This window comes from Bacillus rossius, chromosome 7 (genome assembly GCF_032445375.1).
Source record: "Bacillus rossius redtenbacheri isolate Brsri chromosome 7, Brsri_v3, whole genome shotgun sequence".
Lineage (NCBI taxonomy): Eukaryota > Metazoa > Arthropoda > Insecta > Phasmatodea > Bacillidae > Bacillus > Bacillus rossius.
The window spans coordinates 23,748,592-23,766,280 of record NC_086335.1 but is presented as its reverse complement, the minus strand read 5'-3'; the positions used below and the strand labels follow the sequence as shown (position 1 = coordinate 23,766,280).

Below are 17,689 nucleotides of genomic sequence, written 5' to 3'. Positions count from 1 at the left end.
CCTTATATAGTTAACTGAACATATACATATGTGACACTTTTGCCAAGTTACGAATGTTGAATCATGTGCCACATTTTTATTTGTGGCCATGTTGTATCGTGAAGAGGATTTTATTTTGTTTCAAAGATTTATTTATGCTATGTTAGTTTTGCAATTGGATAATACTCATTAATCAAGAATGAAAGTGTTGCTCGTTATTCTAATCGTCTGTACTTATACATGATAAAATAATACGCACTCTCATAAAGTTAAATGTTCATCCAAATTAAAATTAAAAAAAATATAGTAAAGGCCATCTTTTAAACACTAGGTTCGTTGAATTGTGGCAGTATTGTTTAGGTGTGAGAAATGTCTTAATATATAGAGATATTTTCTATTTTAATCTCTGCGGGTGACAAACCATCGCAACAAACTATTGGTTAAATTTCGTAGAACGACTACCTAGTGCAGTCGTTATGGTGCGACTTCCAGAAAAAAAAAATACTTATGGTTTTTCGTTTTATGATCCATAGACCCCCAAAAACCAACGACAACTGAAAATTTTACACATACGACAATTAATTTAATGAAAAAAAAATAGCGCATGTAACTCAATACACGTGATAGAAGTGAAATTTCTTTGGAAATTAAAACCTCGATTCGTAAGTATAGGTATATCGTAAAGGGTAAATGAAGAAAAAGAGAAAGAAAACGATTTTATAAACATAAATATAGTATTAATAGGATTTTAGGAACGTATTTAAATGATCAAAATGAAAACATTATAGCCAAAATATCAGTTACTTTTTTTTGTGGATATTTTTGCTTAATATTTACACTAATGTTGATATTGTAGTTTTATAGTGACTAAAATATTAAACGTACGTTTTTGACTCTATACATTCAAAATGTCATGTAAAAATGCATATTTTGCATATTTTGTAGTTCCCGATATTGCTGTTGCCATTTCAAGATAATTATTCATATTTAGATTAAATTTTTCACGCAGAAAGTTAATTGATGGTGTCGAATAATCAGATGCAAAATTCATGTTTCAATCACCACCCAAAATAAGTTGTATTTTATCATATTCTATGCCAAGAAGAGCAGCGTCGCTGTGGCTGTATGCAAGTAAATGGTGGTGTAAAATAGTGATTAATTAACAATAAATATTAATCACTGTTGAAATACTCACACCCTTAAGAAAAGCTGGGCGTATTACTGTTTCTTCAAACAATTCTGCCATTTGGAACATGCCAAATCTCTGAACGAAGTATGAAATTCATAACAGGTAGCGCTATGTATGCGGGAAATGCAGGGACTGTCTCAGCAGTGCTCTCTACGCTGCTGGTCGAACAAGGAGGATTGCGAGCCCGCTGGTTGTAAATATAAAATTCAAGCCATTCATAAATCACTGTATAGGATACCTATATCTATTTTCTGAAACAAAGGCATGCGCACGCTTTCTGTCTTATTCTTCGTTCATCTATCTCTCTCAGTTCTTTTTTTTTTTTGGGGGGGGGGGGGGGGGGGTGGAGGACGAATCATCGGACAAAGAAGAAAACGAAAACGATCCCAGCAATGTATAGTGCTCTTTATATCTCTTTGGCTAAGTACCTATTCTCTGTCCTTTTCACGTCAGAAACGTTTCACTTAAAAATCACATATGCTTAAATTTTAATTTATCTAATATGAGTAAGTAGTACGAAACTCTTTTAAAATTTTTTTTAGAAAATCGTTTTCTTTCTCACTTTCTTCAAACATTAGATCAAAGGATGGAAAAATATGTGTTGGAGAACAAAAAATTCGTAACTGTATTAATAGATAGGGAACCAGATCGGTTGGAAGTTATATGAACCTTGTAAATATTATATAAAACTTATTTGAAACAAAATGTTATATCCGCAAAGAAACATTAACGCAAATACACCAAACTCGTATATCTATAGTTCAAACTATATTATTCGTCCTCTGGAGCGGAATTGCGCTCTGAGTGCCATAACTTCATAGCTAGACAAGACTCTGTGAGTGTATACACGAGGTTTGTAGTTTCTCACGTCTAATTGACTACCACTGCAACCAACCAAAATACAGCACTCATTTCGTAATTTATCTTGAAGCGTTTCAAACACAGCCAACTTAAGCTGTTTCCTGCGCATGTATCTTAAAAATTTGCGAATGAATACCTTGGAGTCGTATATAATAGTATGTACTGGCGCTGGGTTCTGTTTAAGGAAAGAGGCAACGATACCCGCTATATTGGATTGTGACATCACGGCGGCCATCTTGAACAAACTTTACTTGGACCTTCGACCTTGACCTTCAAAATTTGTCAAACATTGCCAAAAATGACTCAAAATATACATTTTTAGGAAAAATATTCGCCAAAACTTTGAAAAATAAAAAAATCTCTTTTCGAGAGAAAATTTATCATTCAGTGCCGTCAGCTGCGAGGGACGCTACACGATGGCCGCGTCAGAAAAGGGAGAGTCTACTTCCAGTTACTGAGACGTACACAACCCTTCCCGAGCTGTGGGATTAGGATAAAACTAACTACAGAAATACGTTTAAAAAAATACGTACTCTTGGTTTAAACCATGTGCTAATCGTGAACAGGTACCAAAAAAAAAAAAGCTAACAACTTTCTTTCATCTTTCCGGAGAACTGACACAACTAAAAAAAAAAAAAAGGAAAAACTGTAGAGGCTGAATGAAATTATGTTGCACTCCAATATTTTTCTGTAAATGGAACAAAAATATTGATGTAAACTTACAGATATTTGTAAATGTGTACATTTAATTAAAAACAAATGTATCAGTACAAAATAGAATACGCAATATTACTAGGTTCGGTTTCCTACCCGGTCATTTATGCTTTGTGTTGTCCCAGTATATCCAATAGTATTTGTAAATCGTTCCCTGAATACTTAGCTTTCTAGTATTAACTGCGCACATAATAAGCAAGATACAACAAAATGAAGTAAAATTGTTGAATATTTGATTATATTTCTATGGTTAAAAAACGATGCTTGAATGAAGCATCAATTAAAATATAAAATTATGCGCTAATTTTTGTTAGAATTACTTAGTATTATCTCAAAAAACCTATGTCATATACATAAATAAACATATATATATATATATTTTTTAAAAGTACAAGAAATATTTTTCTGTGTGAGCCTACAAACGCTCAGTTCAGTTAATCGTTCAGTCTATTCTTCCGATCTGGTTTCGGGTAAACTGACAGTTAAACTGGGCCCTCAACAAGTTCCCGATGCGTCTTTTACCTGGATGTCACGCAGGCCGAGGACGTCTCGCAGATAGTGGCATTGGTGATCCACTTGGCAGTGCTGCTAGGCCGTATCTTCCTGCTCAGCCACTTCTCCTCTGAAATAATGTACCAGGTATGTACCGACAGGCACTAGACCGAAAGTCATTCAACCAAAAGGCACTAGACCAAAAGGTATTTAACCAAAAGGCACTAGACCGAAAAGTATTTAACCAAAGGCATTTAACGGAAGGCATTTGACCAACAGTCATTTAACAGAAAGGCATTAGACCAAACGTTATGTAACATAAAGGCACTAGACCGACAGTCATTTAACAGAAACGCACTTGACCAAAGGCATTTAACCAAAAGGCACTAGATCGAAAGGCACTAGATCGACAGTCATTTAACAGAAAGGCACTAGACCCAAAGGTATTTAACCAAAAGGCACTAGATCAGAAGGAATTTGACCAACAGTCATTTAACAGAATGACATTAGACCAAACATTATGTAACATAAAGGCACTAGACCGACAGTCATTCAACAGAAAGGCACTAGACCGAAAGGTATTTAAGCAAAAGGCACTATATCAGAAGGCATTTTACCAACAGTCATTTAACAGAATGACATTAGACCAAACATTATGTAACATAAAGGCATTTGACCGACAGTAATTTACCTAACAGAAAGGCACTAGATCGAAAGTTATTTAACAGTAACGCAATAGACCGAAAGGCACTAGACCGAAAGTAATTAGACCGAAATACACTAGACCGAAATACACTAGACCGAAACACACTAGACCGAAAGGCAATTAATCAAAAGGCACTAGATCGAAAGGCATTTGACCGAGTCATTTAACAGAAAGGCACTAGACCGAAAGGTATTTAACCAAAAGGCACTAGATCTAAAGGCACTTGACCAACAGTCATTTAACAGAAAGGCACTAGACCGAAAGGTATTTAACAGAAATGCACTAGACCGTAAGGCACTAGACCAAAATGAATTAGACCGAAATACACTAGACTGAAAGGCACTAGACCGAAAGTCATTAAACCGAAAGGCACTAGATCAAAGGGCATTTAACCAAAAGGCTCTAGATCGAAAGGCTATTGACCGAAAGTCATTTGACAGAAAGGAGCTAGACCAAAAGTTATAAAACGGAAGGGCAATAGATCGAAAGGCATTTGACCGACAGTCATTTAACCGAAAGTTATTTAACAGAAAGGCACTAGGCCGAAATACACTAGATCGAAAGTAGTTTTTCCGAAACTTCGGTGAAATGACTTTCGGTATATTGCCTGCTACCCCGATCACTGCGTCATAGCTGGTCTGGACTTTAGTTGAGTCGGCTTCTGTCTGTCATTCCCGCCAACATGTGCACGTAGCCTGTACCACCCATGCTCCAGCTGACTATCGTATCAGAGTAAGAGGGTTTTACAAGTCTTAAAGCCTTCTTGACTGGAATAAAACACTTGGCAAGAACTCAAAACGTTAAAACCAACTGGAATGCAAGTATGTCCTACGCGATATTAGTTCAAATTTAAGAGGATTGGGAAGGTCGCATCGTACACGAATGACGAGAATATCAAAACAATAATAGAATTTGAACGACTTCACAGGATGCGATGGGGTTTTTGTTGACGGCTAAATATTTTCATTGTGGAGACAAAAATGTACAGAAATGGACAAAGGATATAGTTAAAAAAAAATGCAAACGGTTTTTTATAAAATAAGAGCTTGAAACAAAAAAAAAATAAAAAAAAATAAAGTTGCTGTAAAATTATTAAATACACTTCATGATAACCAATTCTTAGAACTAAAAATAGATTACAAATTTGAGCTAAATTTAACTTACTAAAACATTCTATTATGCTAAAATGGTAAAAGATAATCGTGATATATATATGTTTTTTCTAATGTGAATTTAATAATTTTGCAGCATTTTTTTAAAATTATTGTTTTTTTTTTTGTTTTGAAGCCTTATTTATGAAAAACATTTTGCAATTTTTTTTTTTTAAAACAACACACAGTAATGACTATTTCTACACATTCATGTCTCCGCAATGAAAATATCCAGCCGACAAAACCAACACCCTCGATTTTTGTGAAGTCGTTCAGGTTCTATTATTGTTGTTATATTGTCGTCATTCATGCACGACGCGACATGTCCGATCCTCTTGAGAATTATTGTTGGAATTATGGGCACGTGGGAACCAGAGGTTTATGAAATGTGCAGTACACGCCTGTTTGGAACACTTGTATCTATACAGCGTGCAAGCATACAAGCGTACAGGCGACTGGCGAGTGTCAGATATGTAAGTGCATAAGAATGTGAGCAGGTATCCGAGTGCGCAAGAAGGCAAGTGTGCTATAATGTAAATATGCCATCGAGCGCTGTTGCTGCCATCTGAATTTTACGTGAAGTAATTAAGTAGACAATGGAAGCTCACAATTGTTACAAATATGACAACAAAAAGACTGCGAAGGGTCCGACAGTTGTCTGATCTATACGCTCTGAGCTTAAACATTTTTTTTTTTTTAGGTAGATTTCAAATACATACTACCTATTGTAGCCGTTACCATAGTGCGACATTCGGAATTTTTTGACGTGACAACGTCTAATATATCGATGAACGCCGGCTGCACGCACGAAAAAGTGTCCCACTACGGATGTCCCACTACGGATGTGTCCTGTTTGCTCATTGTACGCATGCGTGGCATCTCTCTTCATGCTCATTGTACGCATGCGTGGCATCTCTCTCCAACTCGATTGGAACAACCATCGATTTGACTTTTCAATCATATTTTCGTCGTTTGAATTATTAATATTATGTAATTTAACGATCGTCCACCGATTTTCAGCACAATCGGTACGGTTATTCAAAAGTAATGTTGAATATTCAAATACGTTTTGAACCAACAATGGTGTTTTACAGTTACACATAATAATTCAAATTACACCCGGGATCTTTTGAACAATGTTTTAAAAACTATTGTAACACATCATAAATAAGTTTGGTGTATTTGGGATGCGTATTTGTTGTAAAATCGTGTTATAAAAATGAAATAATATTATTCCCCTACCCTGAAAAAAGTTTATTATATATATATATATATATATATATATATATATATATATATATATATATATATATATATGACATTTGAAACTACCAATTTTCAAGTGTGTCTTCGTGGCCATGCGGTCAGCGTCTGCAAGCTTCCGATCTAAAGGATGTCGGTTTGAATCCGGGCAGGTGGAAATTTTTTTTTGTACTTGTAAAAATAAATACGGCGCACGCAACATTTCAATAGTAACAAAAATATATTTGAATTAATGAATGAATGCAAATAAAATTTAATTAATTAAATTGTACATTTCATTTCACTCCTTTGTATCCATACAAAATAGTGATAATTCAAAAAAATGATTCAAATAAAAAAAAAATTCTTCCTCAAAGAATATAATGGTTTGGTTGCAAAAACTTATTACGGCTCAGTCTCAGGCCGAATATGATATTTCCTTTTCTTCTGGATCAATCATTTCATCAATGTTTTGTTATGACGTTGTCACGTTAAACTATCGTCCGTAAACCGACTTTACAGACAACCAATTTTTTATATAGATTTTTTTGTTTTGTGGTACACAAACCCCAAAACCGTAGGCTCAAAAGTTCACATGTATGTGTGTGTATATGTATAAATATCACAATTTTGCGGACACGATAAAATTCACAATTTTCCAATTTTCCAAAAATCACTTCCAAACTGATACATAAAATCTAGTGGTGGTAAATCTCGGTCAAGTTCGTTAATGGGCAGTATCCGACCAAAGAGGTAGAAAATGGGAAAGGTTTTTAAAAAAAAAAAAACAGAAAAATCGGTGTCTCCCATAATATGGAAAATATCACATCCGTTTGAAAGTATTATAACTCGTAGGAGTAATACCAAAATATTTTGTCGAAATGTGTTTTTGATATGACCAACCATAACTTCAAGGGGTTGGGAAAACAAGGTTTGTAGGATAAAAAATATCATAACTCCCTTCGTAGGCATAACATCGAATTCGTACAGATTATGTATTAATCTTGTAATTTTTATCTAAGTTATAACTTTTGTCTGAAACAATTTTTGATTAGAGAAACTATTGCTGCAAGGGGTTGAAAAAATAAGGGGTAGAACTAAAAAATATATCTAAACTCCCTTAGTAGTTACACTATCAAGTCCGTTCAAATTGTTTGTTAATATTATAATTTTTACCTAAAACTTTTTTCTGAAAGAATTTTTGATAAGACGAGCCATTGTTGCAGAGTTTGGAAAAATAAATGATATAGTTAAAAATGATTGATATATTCCGTCCCATGTACTCTGTTAAATCCGTTCTGTTTTATTGAAAAACCTTAGATTATTATCTCCAACTTTCGTTTGAAATAATTTTTAATATGACCAACCATTACTTACTGCACGGGGTTGTAAAAATGGGTTGGAGGACAAAAAAAAAAAATCATAACTCCCTTTGTAGGCACAACATCAATCACGTTCAAATTATTTGTAAATATTATAATTTTTATCTTAAACTTTTGTCCGAAACAATTTTTGATTAGACAAACAAGTGCTGCCAGGGGTTGAAAAACTAAGGGGTAGAATTTTTAAAAACATACAATTCCCTTAGTAGGTACACTATCAAATCAGTTCAAATTGTTCGTAAAACTTATAATTTTTTATCGAAATCTTTTGTCTGAAACAATTTTTGAATATACAAACCCTTAATGCAAATGGTTGAAAAAACTTGGGCTTTAAATAAGAAAATAAATTAATCTTCCCTACAATGTACTCTATCGAATAAATGTTAATTTTTGTTTTACTTTTTAAATATGTTTGAATATATTTATCTGAATAAATTTTATGTAAGAAATCATTACTGCAAGGGGTGAAAATAACAAAATAGTGTTTGGATGGCAAAAATAATTGCATAACTACATTAGTAGGCATAATATGAAATTGTTAAGACATTCAATACTGAATGCATTAAGTTAAAAACATTCAAAATATGTTTGCTGCATGGAATAAGATAAAAAGTTAAATCTATCTTTTTTGAATATTGGTGAACATATAGGTTGTTACGTACATTAAGTTCTTAAAATGTTCCAAGAGTTTATAAAGTTTCCAAAACATTTCCAGAAGAAAAATAGTTACTTTGAAATTTACCTATGCCTGTAGGCTGTGCTGAAAGGAATTTTTTATCGTTACGATTTTTCCTTTGCGTTCTGGTGACGTAATTGCCTTGACTTAACCCTAATCGCTTAAAAGAAGTTTCACTTCAAAAACTGATAAGTTAACGCCAGGGCCTTACAACCAACAAAGACTTGTGCTGGAAAACAGATGTGTGCACGCGTGCACGCTTTTGTTAATTGCAGGAAGGAAATTAATTGTAATTTTCATCGTTTCTATGAATCACCAAATTCAACATGTGCTTGCAGTTTTTTTTTTTTACTTACCAGAATCACACAGCAATTGTTCAACGTCTACAGACCTCGGCAATTTATGAGTTTGACACTAATCATGATTAGGTATGTATGGCCTGTCTTTAATACACAGCACTAGTATATAATATGAAACGATTATCATTTATTAAAGCCTTAAAATCTAAAAAAAAAAAAGAACATGGAGGTACATATAATGCATAGAAAAGAGAAAAATTTGTAAATATTTTTATTTTAAGGAAAAACCTACCGTAATTTTAAGTATTTTCCCGAAATATTATAGTCAATACTTTTGTCAATTAATGTGTCATGTCTAAATATTATAAAACAAAGTCGCTTACATCTTCTAAACTACACAATGGTTTTTGATATGGTTTTCATAATCATTTAGAGAATGTCTTTCGGAAGGTTCAAGTGTATAATAAATTTATATTATACTAGCGACCCGCCCCCGGCATCGCACGGGTGCAATGCTGATACTAAATATACTATGTAATCTATACTAATATTATAAAGCTGAAGAGTTTGTTTTTTTGTTTGAACGCGCTAATCTCAGGAACCACTGGTCCGATTTGAAAAATTCTTTCAGTGTTGGATAGTACATTTATCGAGTAAGGCTATAGGCTATATTATATTATCAATAACATTAGGGATCCTTACTAAAAGTCCAATTTACAATCAAATGCGTTGGAGGGGGTTAGATACAACATGCAGTACACGTACGAAGTGTGTGTTGACAATGCCGCAGGCGCTAGAAGTTTATTTCCTATTGGCTATTAACATTGTTGCCACGCACTAGATGCCTTATCATTCTTAATTTTCCCATACAAGTAAAAAACACCCATGTGATATTAACAACGAAACAATCAGTACCCTCATAAGAGTTCAATTAGTATTTAAATACTTTTTATCACTTTAAACCTAAACTATTGTTTTTTTCCTCTCTCTGTGTTTAATTTGTTTTTTATTGCCCTTTTTTTCAAGTATATATTTTTTACAGACTTGAAACTTCACAGTAATGTTCCTTATGTTACGCAGGATGACATTTTCCGAAAATTAGATCCCATGGGTGGTTAAAACCAGGAAACAGTGGGTACTTTGTCTGCATGAGAACAGGATTTTGCATTGTTCATGCCTTCTGCATCTCCATGGCAACGGGCATCGCGCGGCAGTAGCGTACCCACAAGGAGGGGCATGTATAATGAGCGGCGCAAGAGTGATCTGCCTGTAGACTGCCGTAGCGAAGTACGGGTACATCAGTTGTACGTTGCGTGCACGAGTCGGGAAACCATCGGTGCAATTAATTTTCTCTCCGGTACATTATACAGCATTGTAAGAAATTTCCACTGAATTTTTTTTATTTACCATTACTGTAAATGGGAGATGTGGCTTAATTTTTTTCCATTAGTATAGCCGTGCGAAGCCGGGTCGGGCAGCTAGTTATAAATATAAATTTAGACTAAAAACAAAAGATAATCAACAAATATCAACAACAAAAGATACCTATTCTATTCAATTCTTTTTTGAACTTAAATACCTTACCTTAAACTACGATTTTCGATAATTAAATAAAAAAATATTTTAATTACTATTCGTGCGACTAAAAAGAAAAGAAAATCAACAATTATCAACAACATGATCTATCTCGTAGGGTTCAGCCAGCGTTTGCAATATAAGCGCAAAAAAATGTGTTTATTTACGACATCACATTAGAAACTTCTAAAATTATCAGTGTTTCTCTACTATATTATGCATGTATTATACATATAAACCTTCCTCTTTAATCACTCTATCTATTAAAAAAACGCATCAAAATCCGTTGCGTAGTATTGAAGATCTAAGCATACATAGGGACAGACAGACAGCGGGAAGCGACTTTGTTTTATACTATGTAGTGATTTGAAGTTAGAGAAATTATGATGTTTTTTAATCGTCATAAAAATACGCTTTTAAGGCACGAATATGGCTTACGCTGACTTATAAATGACTGATACATCAAATTAATGTACTACAGAATTGTAGGTCTTAGAAAGATACAGAAAAGTCTGCTATAGCTTCTTAAGATGACCCACAATGACTAACCATTTTTATCTTTAGAAATAGTTAAAAAAATAATAAGTTATTTGCGAAGCTATTCTCACCGACATAGTAGAATACTTATTCAATTAAAAAATTTAGATACGTTCGGCATAAAATTTAGATCAAAATTGACCTGTACACCATATAATTTAAATGAATATATTAGCAAGGTAGGTATCACAGATTTAAAAATTGCTCGCAACAAAATCTAAATAACGCAACATTAGTAGATCGCATCCGTGCAAAGCCGAGGCGGGTCGCTAGTGGTTTAATAAAATTGCACGTGACATACAGGCAACAAAACTGCAATGTTTAAAGCATTGTGACATTAAACTGAAACATTTATGGTCAATTAATATGCTGAGTCTTGATCATATGTGATTAATATTGACTTAATATGTTATTATTTCCAAGAGAACTAAGCAAAATTCTAGTCAGTTATATGGTATTGCTTAGTATGTAGTTTTATAAGGGTATACGTTTAATGTATGCTAATCTCTTGTGCAGAAATGTTTTGTAATACTTTACACAGTCATTCTAGATTGAACACCATTTGTTCAGGTTTATATTTGTTGTAATTAACTAAAATTAAAACATAATATAATGTCCACACCAAAAACTTTCTATTTGACAGATAATATAAAATGTAATATGTATTGCCTTAACTACTAATTAATGTACAGGTATGTTAGGATATAATTGTATTAGTTAATGATTAAGGAAAATTTTCTTATATTTAGTCATGCCTATTCTCTATGCATGTAGTTTTTATGTAGTACTGAAATTTTTAATGTGTGAAGTTTAAGACAGTTAATGGATGACTTGAATAGTAAAAAGTAAACGTAAAAAAAGGTTCATTGCTAATTATCTATTTATTATAATAATTTTAAAAATTAATTGTAAAAAAATAAATTAAAAGGAATAGGCTGACATATAAATTTATAATTATTAAAGACCTTGATTTATTGGAAGATAAAGGAGCTTTCAGCGAAAGATAACTGAAGACCTGGTAGTTATGCGGTTAAGACGACCAAAAATAAAACCTCATTGTTATAATTATGATTTTATTAAGATATGGCTATTTTTTATGTCTTTCAGTTTTTTAAAATTTATGTGAAATAATTCAACAACGCAAAGTTTCGGGTGAATGGTAATTGTATTGTAAAACGATGAACAATGCTAAACAATTGTGTTGCAGAGCACGAAAGTCAGCCAAATGGCATATTTCTGCAACTGGTTCCACTTCAGCGGGGATTGCAAGAGAACATTGGTGCTGATCATGAGCCGAGCTCAGAAGCCCATTGTCATGAAGACTGGCTGGTTTGGCATCCTCTCGTTGGAGACTTTCGCTGGGGCAAGTGCTACTCAGCCAATAACAATATCTGCTTTTTATGCTAGACACCGGCTTTTTTTGCTCTCCTAGAGCAGAATACTGGCGAATAAAGCTGCTATAATCTGTCTCACACTTAGATTGCAGTACAGAGTAAATGGTGACTACTGTTACCAGGCTTGTTAACATTAAAAAATTATTTTATAATATGGTACCACCTTAGTTAAAATAAGTTTAGTATTTTTTTTAAAGACTTTAAATTTGTGTTTATTGACACTATTACCACAGTTGAAGTCATTCTAACATAAAAAAAAAAAATCGTGAGCGTGTCTTTCAGTAGGTACTCGCCAAAGATGTGTAACATCGAACATCGGTAACGAGCATATTCATGTATTCTCATGTTGCAAATACACCTATAATACGAAACTTGGACACGACATTTAACGCACAATTCTTTAAATTAATGCGCAGCATGTTAGATACACGCAAATAGTGTTTTCAACTAAATTTCTGGACGCGAATCACATGTAATTTCCGCACCCGCCGCTAGGATTGATTGCCAGAAGAGCTACGTCAACTATGAGATCATTCCTTTTGCAGAGCGAAATCTTAAACTATATAATGAAACGGCTCCGATAAAAGCCTAAAAGATTTGAAAAATAATTCTAAACCCCGGCTTTGGATCTGATTTTCAACAAGGAATTTTATTAAAACACTGCCCATCTTGTAAAAAATCATTAAACAGATAATGCTATAAAGTTTCACTTCAGCCTTGTGAGCTTTGGTTTGTTACATCCGCCACAGATGGCAGCACAGTGGATACACATTGCCGTTCCACATGACTTCCGCTCAATTAACGAAATTACTCCTACCAAAAGCCGTGTACCGAGAGCTAATAGGTCACGCATAAAAAATAATTGATTGATAAACACCAATTATTATCTCACAGTAGTAACTATTTGTAGCAATCCGTCCCCATAAATAGTAAGGAATACCATAAATTGTGCTGTGCTCAAAAGAAGAACAATTTTAATCTTCAATTATTATCAAATGATGATCGTGATGTAATAATACATTAAAATGAATTTCCAAAATTATAATTTCAAATTTACTTTTAAATCTTTACTAATATTATAAATATTCTTTTACGCAGCAACGAAGCAACGGATCAATGTTTTGTATAGAGATAGTTTATGGGCCTGAGAAAACGCACGGTTTGTGTGGGATATGGACATATATGAAACGGGCTTTTGCATTGTTGATATTTTCTGCGTCTTCATGGCATCGACAATTTCATCGGTTGCTTACAGTCCGGGTAGGAATTTTCGATTAGTTAATATATCTACTCAATTTTGACTTTGTTTTGTTACTGTGGAAATCAGTTCTCTAGGGTAGTTTAGAAAGCTTGTGCTCTCTGTTGTGCGAGATTTGGCAACGAAGCACATCGAAACGAGGACAGCGCTAGTGACAGAAATCGTGTATTGGAAAGAAAAAGTAAATGCCTATTTAAATGCACACTGCAATTTAAGGATGAGACACGCTATAGCGCATGACGTCAGAGGGTCACTTGGACCAATCAGCGACGAGTGTCCTTCGGACACAGTTTAGGACATTGCTATTGTAGACGGGCCATTAGAGGTGTAATTTTAGGAAATGGCGTAGATAAGTTTGTAGTTCTAGTATGTTTATTATATAAACCCAATCAGCTTCGTTAAATTCAAACATATACATTTTTTATTAAGTTCATCCATTTTAAACCCCTTATGAACATAACGTTGGTAAACAAATTACATTCATTACATTACAAATACAACTTATTTTTCTTTAATGCTTGCAAACCATTTAATTTTATTGTAAAATTAACGTTAGCCTATTTTTACTCGTAAATCGGTTAGCTTTCGGAAAACTATCTGACCCTTCACGTATGTTATTTGTGCTCATATTATTATCTCTAATTTTTCAATGATGCCAAGGCTATCAGTTCATCATTTGAATTCGGTATTTTATCTCCATTTTTTAATGAAAAATCACAGTATTTCCTTTGCTTGTGATTTTACTCATTGAGAGTATGTTGGCTGCGATGTCTGTAGCATGATGCACCTCGTGGACTGTGATGCGGCTGGTCTTGTCATTGACTGTTTACTCAAGCAGTGGGAATATTTTTATTTTTACAGATAATTATTTTAATGTTTCAAGGCATTATTTTAAATGTTCTCATCTAGTGCATATTTTCATGTGGCAGTTCAGTAGAAACTATGCTTCCGAATCTCTCAAGAAAAATGCAAAGTCACGCAGCTTTTTCCAGACCCCATTTTTATATTTTCATAAAAATTAATAATATATTTCGCGAGCGCTCAAATATGAAATTCTTACTAAAAAAATGTCCTAAAAGAAGAACATATCAATTTTAGATTCTGACAGCAAATCTAAACAAAGTGAGAAAAAAGAAAATAATACAGTAATGGGCTTACACTAAGTCCGATACAATGTTGAAAATTTTTAGTATTAAGTGTAGGAAAATAGTAAAATAGTTGACATCAAGTTCATAACTTCTTAAATGTGCAAGGCCTATACAATGCTAAAAAAAAAAAGCCCATGCTTCAATAAATATAAAAATAAATTGTGTGTGTTTATACATATAATTTATTATGGATAGCGAGTGAAAGCAAACATGATTTTAGTCATATTAATGCCAAATATTTTCATAAGTATGTACTTTGTTTTATGGGTCTGTACGTCATGTTCTAATAACTTATACTTTTTTATTTTTTGCAGCTTGTGCAAGCAGCTTACTCATATTACACCTTGCTGAAAAAACTTACTACGCCTTGAACTGGAAGATTAAGGGACACCACCAAATAAAATTAGGAAAATAGTTGAACAGGAATTGTATAGGAACTATTTATTTACATTTCTAGAAAGATAATTTAAATGCACATTACACAGTCACTCTAAGTTGATCTAGATCCACTAAATTTCACGAAGGTTGTAACAAGTTGTTTGGTCAGAGAGGCATTGAATTTAAACAATGCACCTATTTTGTTATATATTTATGACCCAATGTTTTATGTTGCAACTTTGTACTTGTTCGTACTCTAATGACACCTAGGGTATCTAACTTTGGAAACTTCATTTTTTCCGCAGGTGACAATGTCTGTTTTCAAAACTCACATTTCCGTTCTGTAGGTTATACGATTCTCGTGCGATGCAAAACAATATCTAAAGTTTAGAAGCAAAAGTAATGTATTTTTGTCTACAGATACAGTAGAACCCCGATTATCCGTGTTAATGAAGGGGACGAGTGAGTCGGATAAACGAAAATCGCGGTTAGCCGAGTCATGCTTGCCTCAAAGGTCATTAGCCCACAGACAGCCATCTGTGGACATTCGGAGATTACATATATACACATGCTTTGTGTGCGTGTGCGTTGTTGACATAGAAGCGGACTGCTTAGTGCTGGGCAGCAGTGGTTTTTAAGTCTTTCGTGTGCGGAGACGTGGGCACGCGAGTCGTTGTTGCACCGAGGTGTGTGACTAGCCGCCCGCCAGTCCGAGGGCCCAAGACAGCTGATAGCTGCCAAGGTCACGCATTCTTTTCATTGCGCGTAAGCGACGCTGCCACACTTAGCTCATTGCTCTGTTGTCAGTAACACCATCGGGCTGGTTATTGTTTTACAGAACGACTGCCTTCAAAATTCTTTTCGAGATAAGATTTTTCATACCAGTGCATTGAGACTTGATTTGATGGTTTTGAAACGGTGTCTCTGTTTCGTATAATTCACGGTGTTTTTATCCCCCTTTATTTATATGAATTTCAAATGTTAGATTTTTTATTTTTAGCTTGCTGAACGTGGAATTAGTGCAAAAACCGCCTATTATGACTTAGTGTTGCAGATGGGTCGGAAATCTTATAACGACCACCTCTCTATAACGACCCTAATCTCGGGAACCGTGAGGGGTCGTTATATATATTTTCCATTCACTCTTAGCTGAGTTTTGAAATAAACAAACACCGTCGTAACACTGCGCCGCGTCAGCAAGTGATAGGCTGAATTTATTTTGCGTGCCAAGCACTAGTTGCAACACACACACTTCCGTACAGTCGGTGCTCATAAAATAACGGAGAAGTAATATAACAGGAAAATGGTTCTTCTGTCAAGCCTAGTTTTTTTAAAAAAATTACGTCTGCTGTGATAAAATTGTTGAAACCATTCAAACAAACAAGTGTCCAAGCTGCTAAATGTGGATTCTTTCATCGTCTTGTGTTTATTTAATCCACTTGAAGTGTCAGCCTGTGAAGCAAACTGAAGGATTTTTTCGCGATTTTTTATGATGTCGCGCACTGTTGTGTTACCGACATTAAACTCAGTCACAAGTTTGCAATCGTTTCTCCACTCTGAAATCTTTCTATAATTTTTGTTTTGCTGTCGATGGACAGTACCACTCACTTTCTTTTCTGTTCATTTGTTCAACGGTATAATCCGTCGGAATGCAGATCACTGTTACAATACATAAAATTATCACCACCTTCACGCTTCTACAACGTTCACTAATGGAATGGACTGTCTCCATGCGCCGGGTAATCTCTGTGGCACGGCGCCGTGCTGCGCGCGGGAGTGTACAGTCCTGTCATGCGGACGTGGAATAGCGCACCAGTGTATAATCTATTCACGTAACATGGAACACAAAAATATTATGTACATACGTATGTATGTACTAGTATTTTTTTTTAACTTTCTGTGTATATAAACATAACTGAGTCAAAGTACTTTGACCAACATACATTTTGCAAAGTATTTTAACATTTACATACATTTTGAATCATTGGTTATATGTAACTAAAAATTGAACTTGATGGACATAAATCGCGGTTAATCCGCGAATCGGATGATCGAGTCACGGATAATCGGGGTTCTACTGTATTCTATAGACCCTTACAAGTAATGTATAACAAGGGTTAGGAGGTGAAGCATTCATCAAGCCGTGCCATGCCCACATTGACGCCCAACACATTGCGTTGTTACTATGTCTTTTGGTATGCAGCAACATGTTTTTAATTTAATTGGAATACACATGTACATGTATATGCTGTACCTACTAATATTAAATCATTACACTTCAATAAAGATGCTTTAATTGTTCCTATGTTTTATTTATATAATCTTACTTATATACTGCATATTTTTGGAGCTACATTTTCCTTTAATCTGACTTGCTTCATACTTCTAACAACCACATCAGGTTAAAAATGAACAGAGCACAATCTGCTAGCTGATGCTTTTACAGCTTTCCCTCCGAACCGCTCGTTTCCATTGTCTATTTACAGATTCATCCAAAGGAAACCCGTAAAAATAATTTAAGTGTAATACATATTAACGGAATAGAATACTTTAAATTTAAAGTCAATTCCCGGCTCAGATTCGTCACAAACCTTAGCAATGATGTAGGTTTTAAATATAATTAAACTAGGTATATTTTACCATTAAAAATAGAAACGTTAAAACAAAACATATAATTAGTCTGATTTACGTATTTGAATAACAATAAC

The 17,689-nt window shown here is 34.1% G+C and overlaps 1 protein-coding gene across 1 annotated transcript in view; it reads left to right on the top strand.

The window, feature by feature from the left end:
• The window catches only part of LOC134534510 (odorant receptor 9a-like), a 42,014-nt gene extending 26,669 nt beyond the window's left edge, over positions 1 to 15,345 (top strand). The window contains exons 6-8 of the mRNA XM_063372988.1: positions 3,281 to 3,382; positions 12,011 to 12,166; positions 14,918 to 15,345. Of these exons, the coding sequence (XP_063229058.1) occupies positions 3,281 to 3,382; positions 12,011 to 12,166; positions 14,918 to 14,974 (315 nt within the window). The 3' untranslated portion in view covers positions 14,975 to 15,345. The remainder of the gene's footprint in view (positions 1 to 3,280; positions 3,383 to 12,010; positions 12,167 to 14,917) is intronic.
• The last annotated feature ends 2,344 nt before the right edge of the window (positions 15,346 to 17,689 follow it).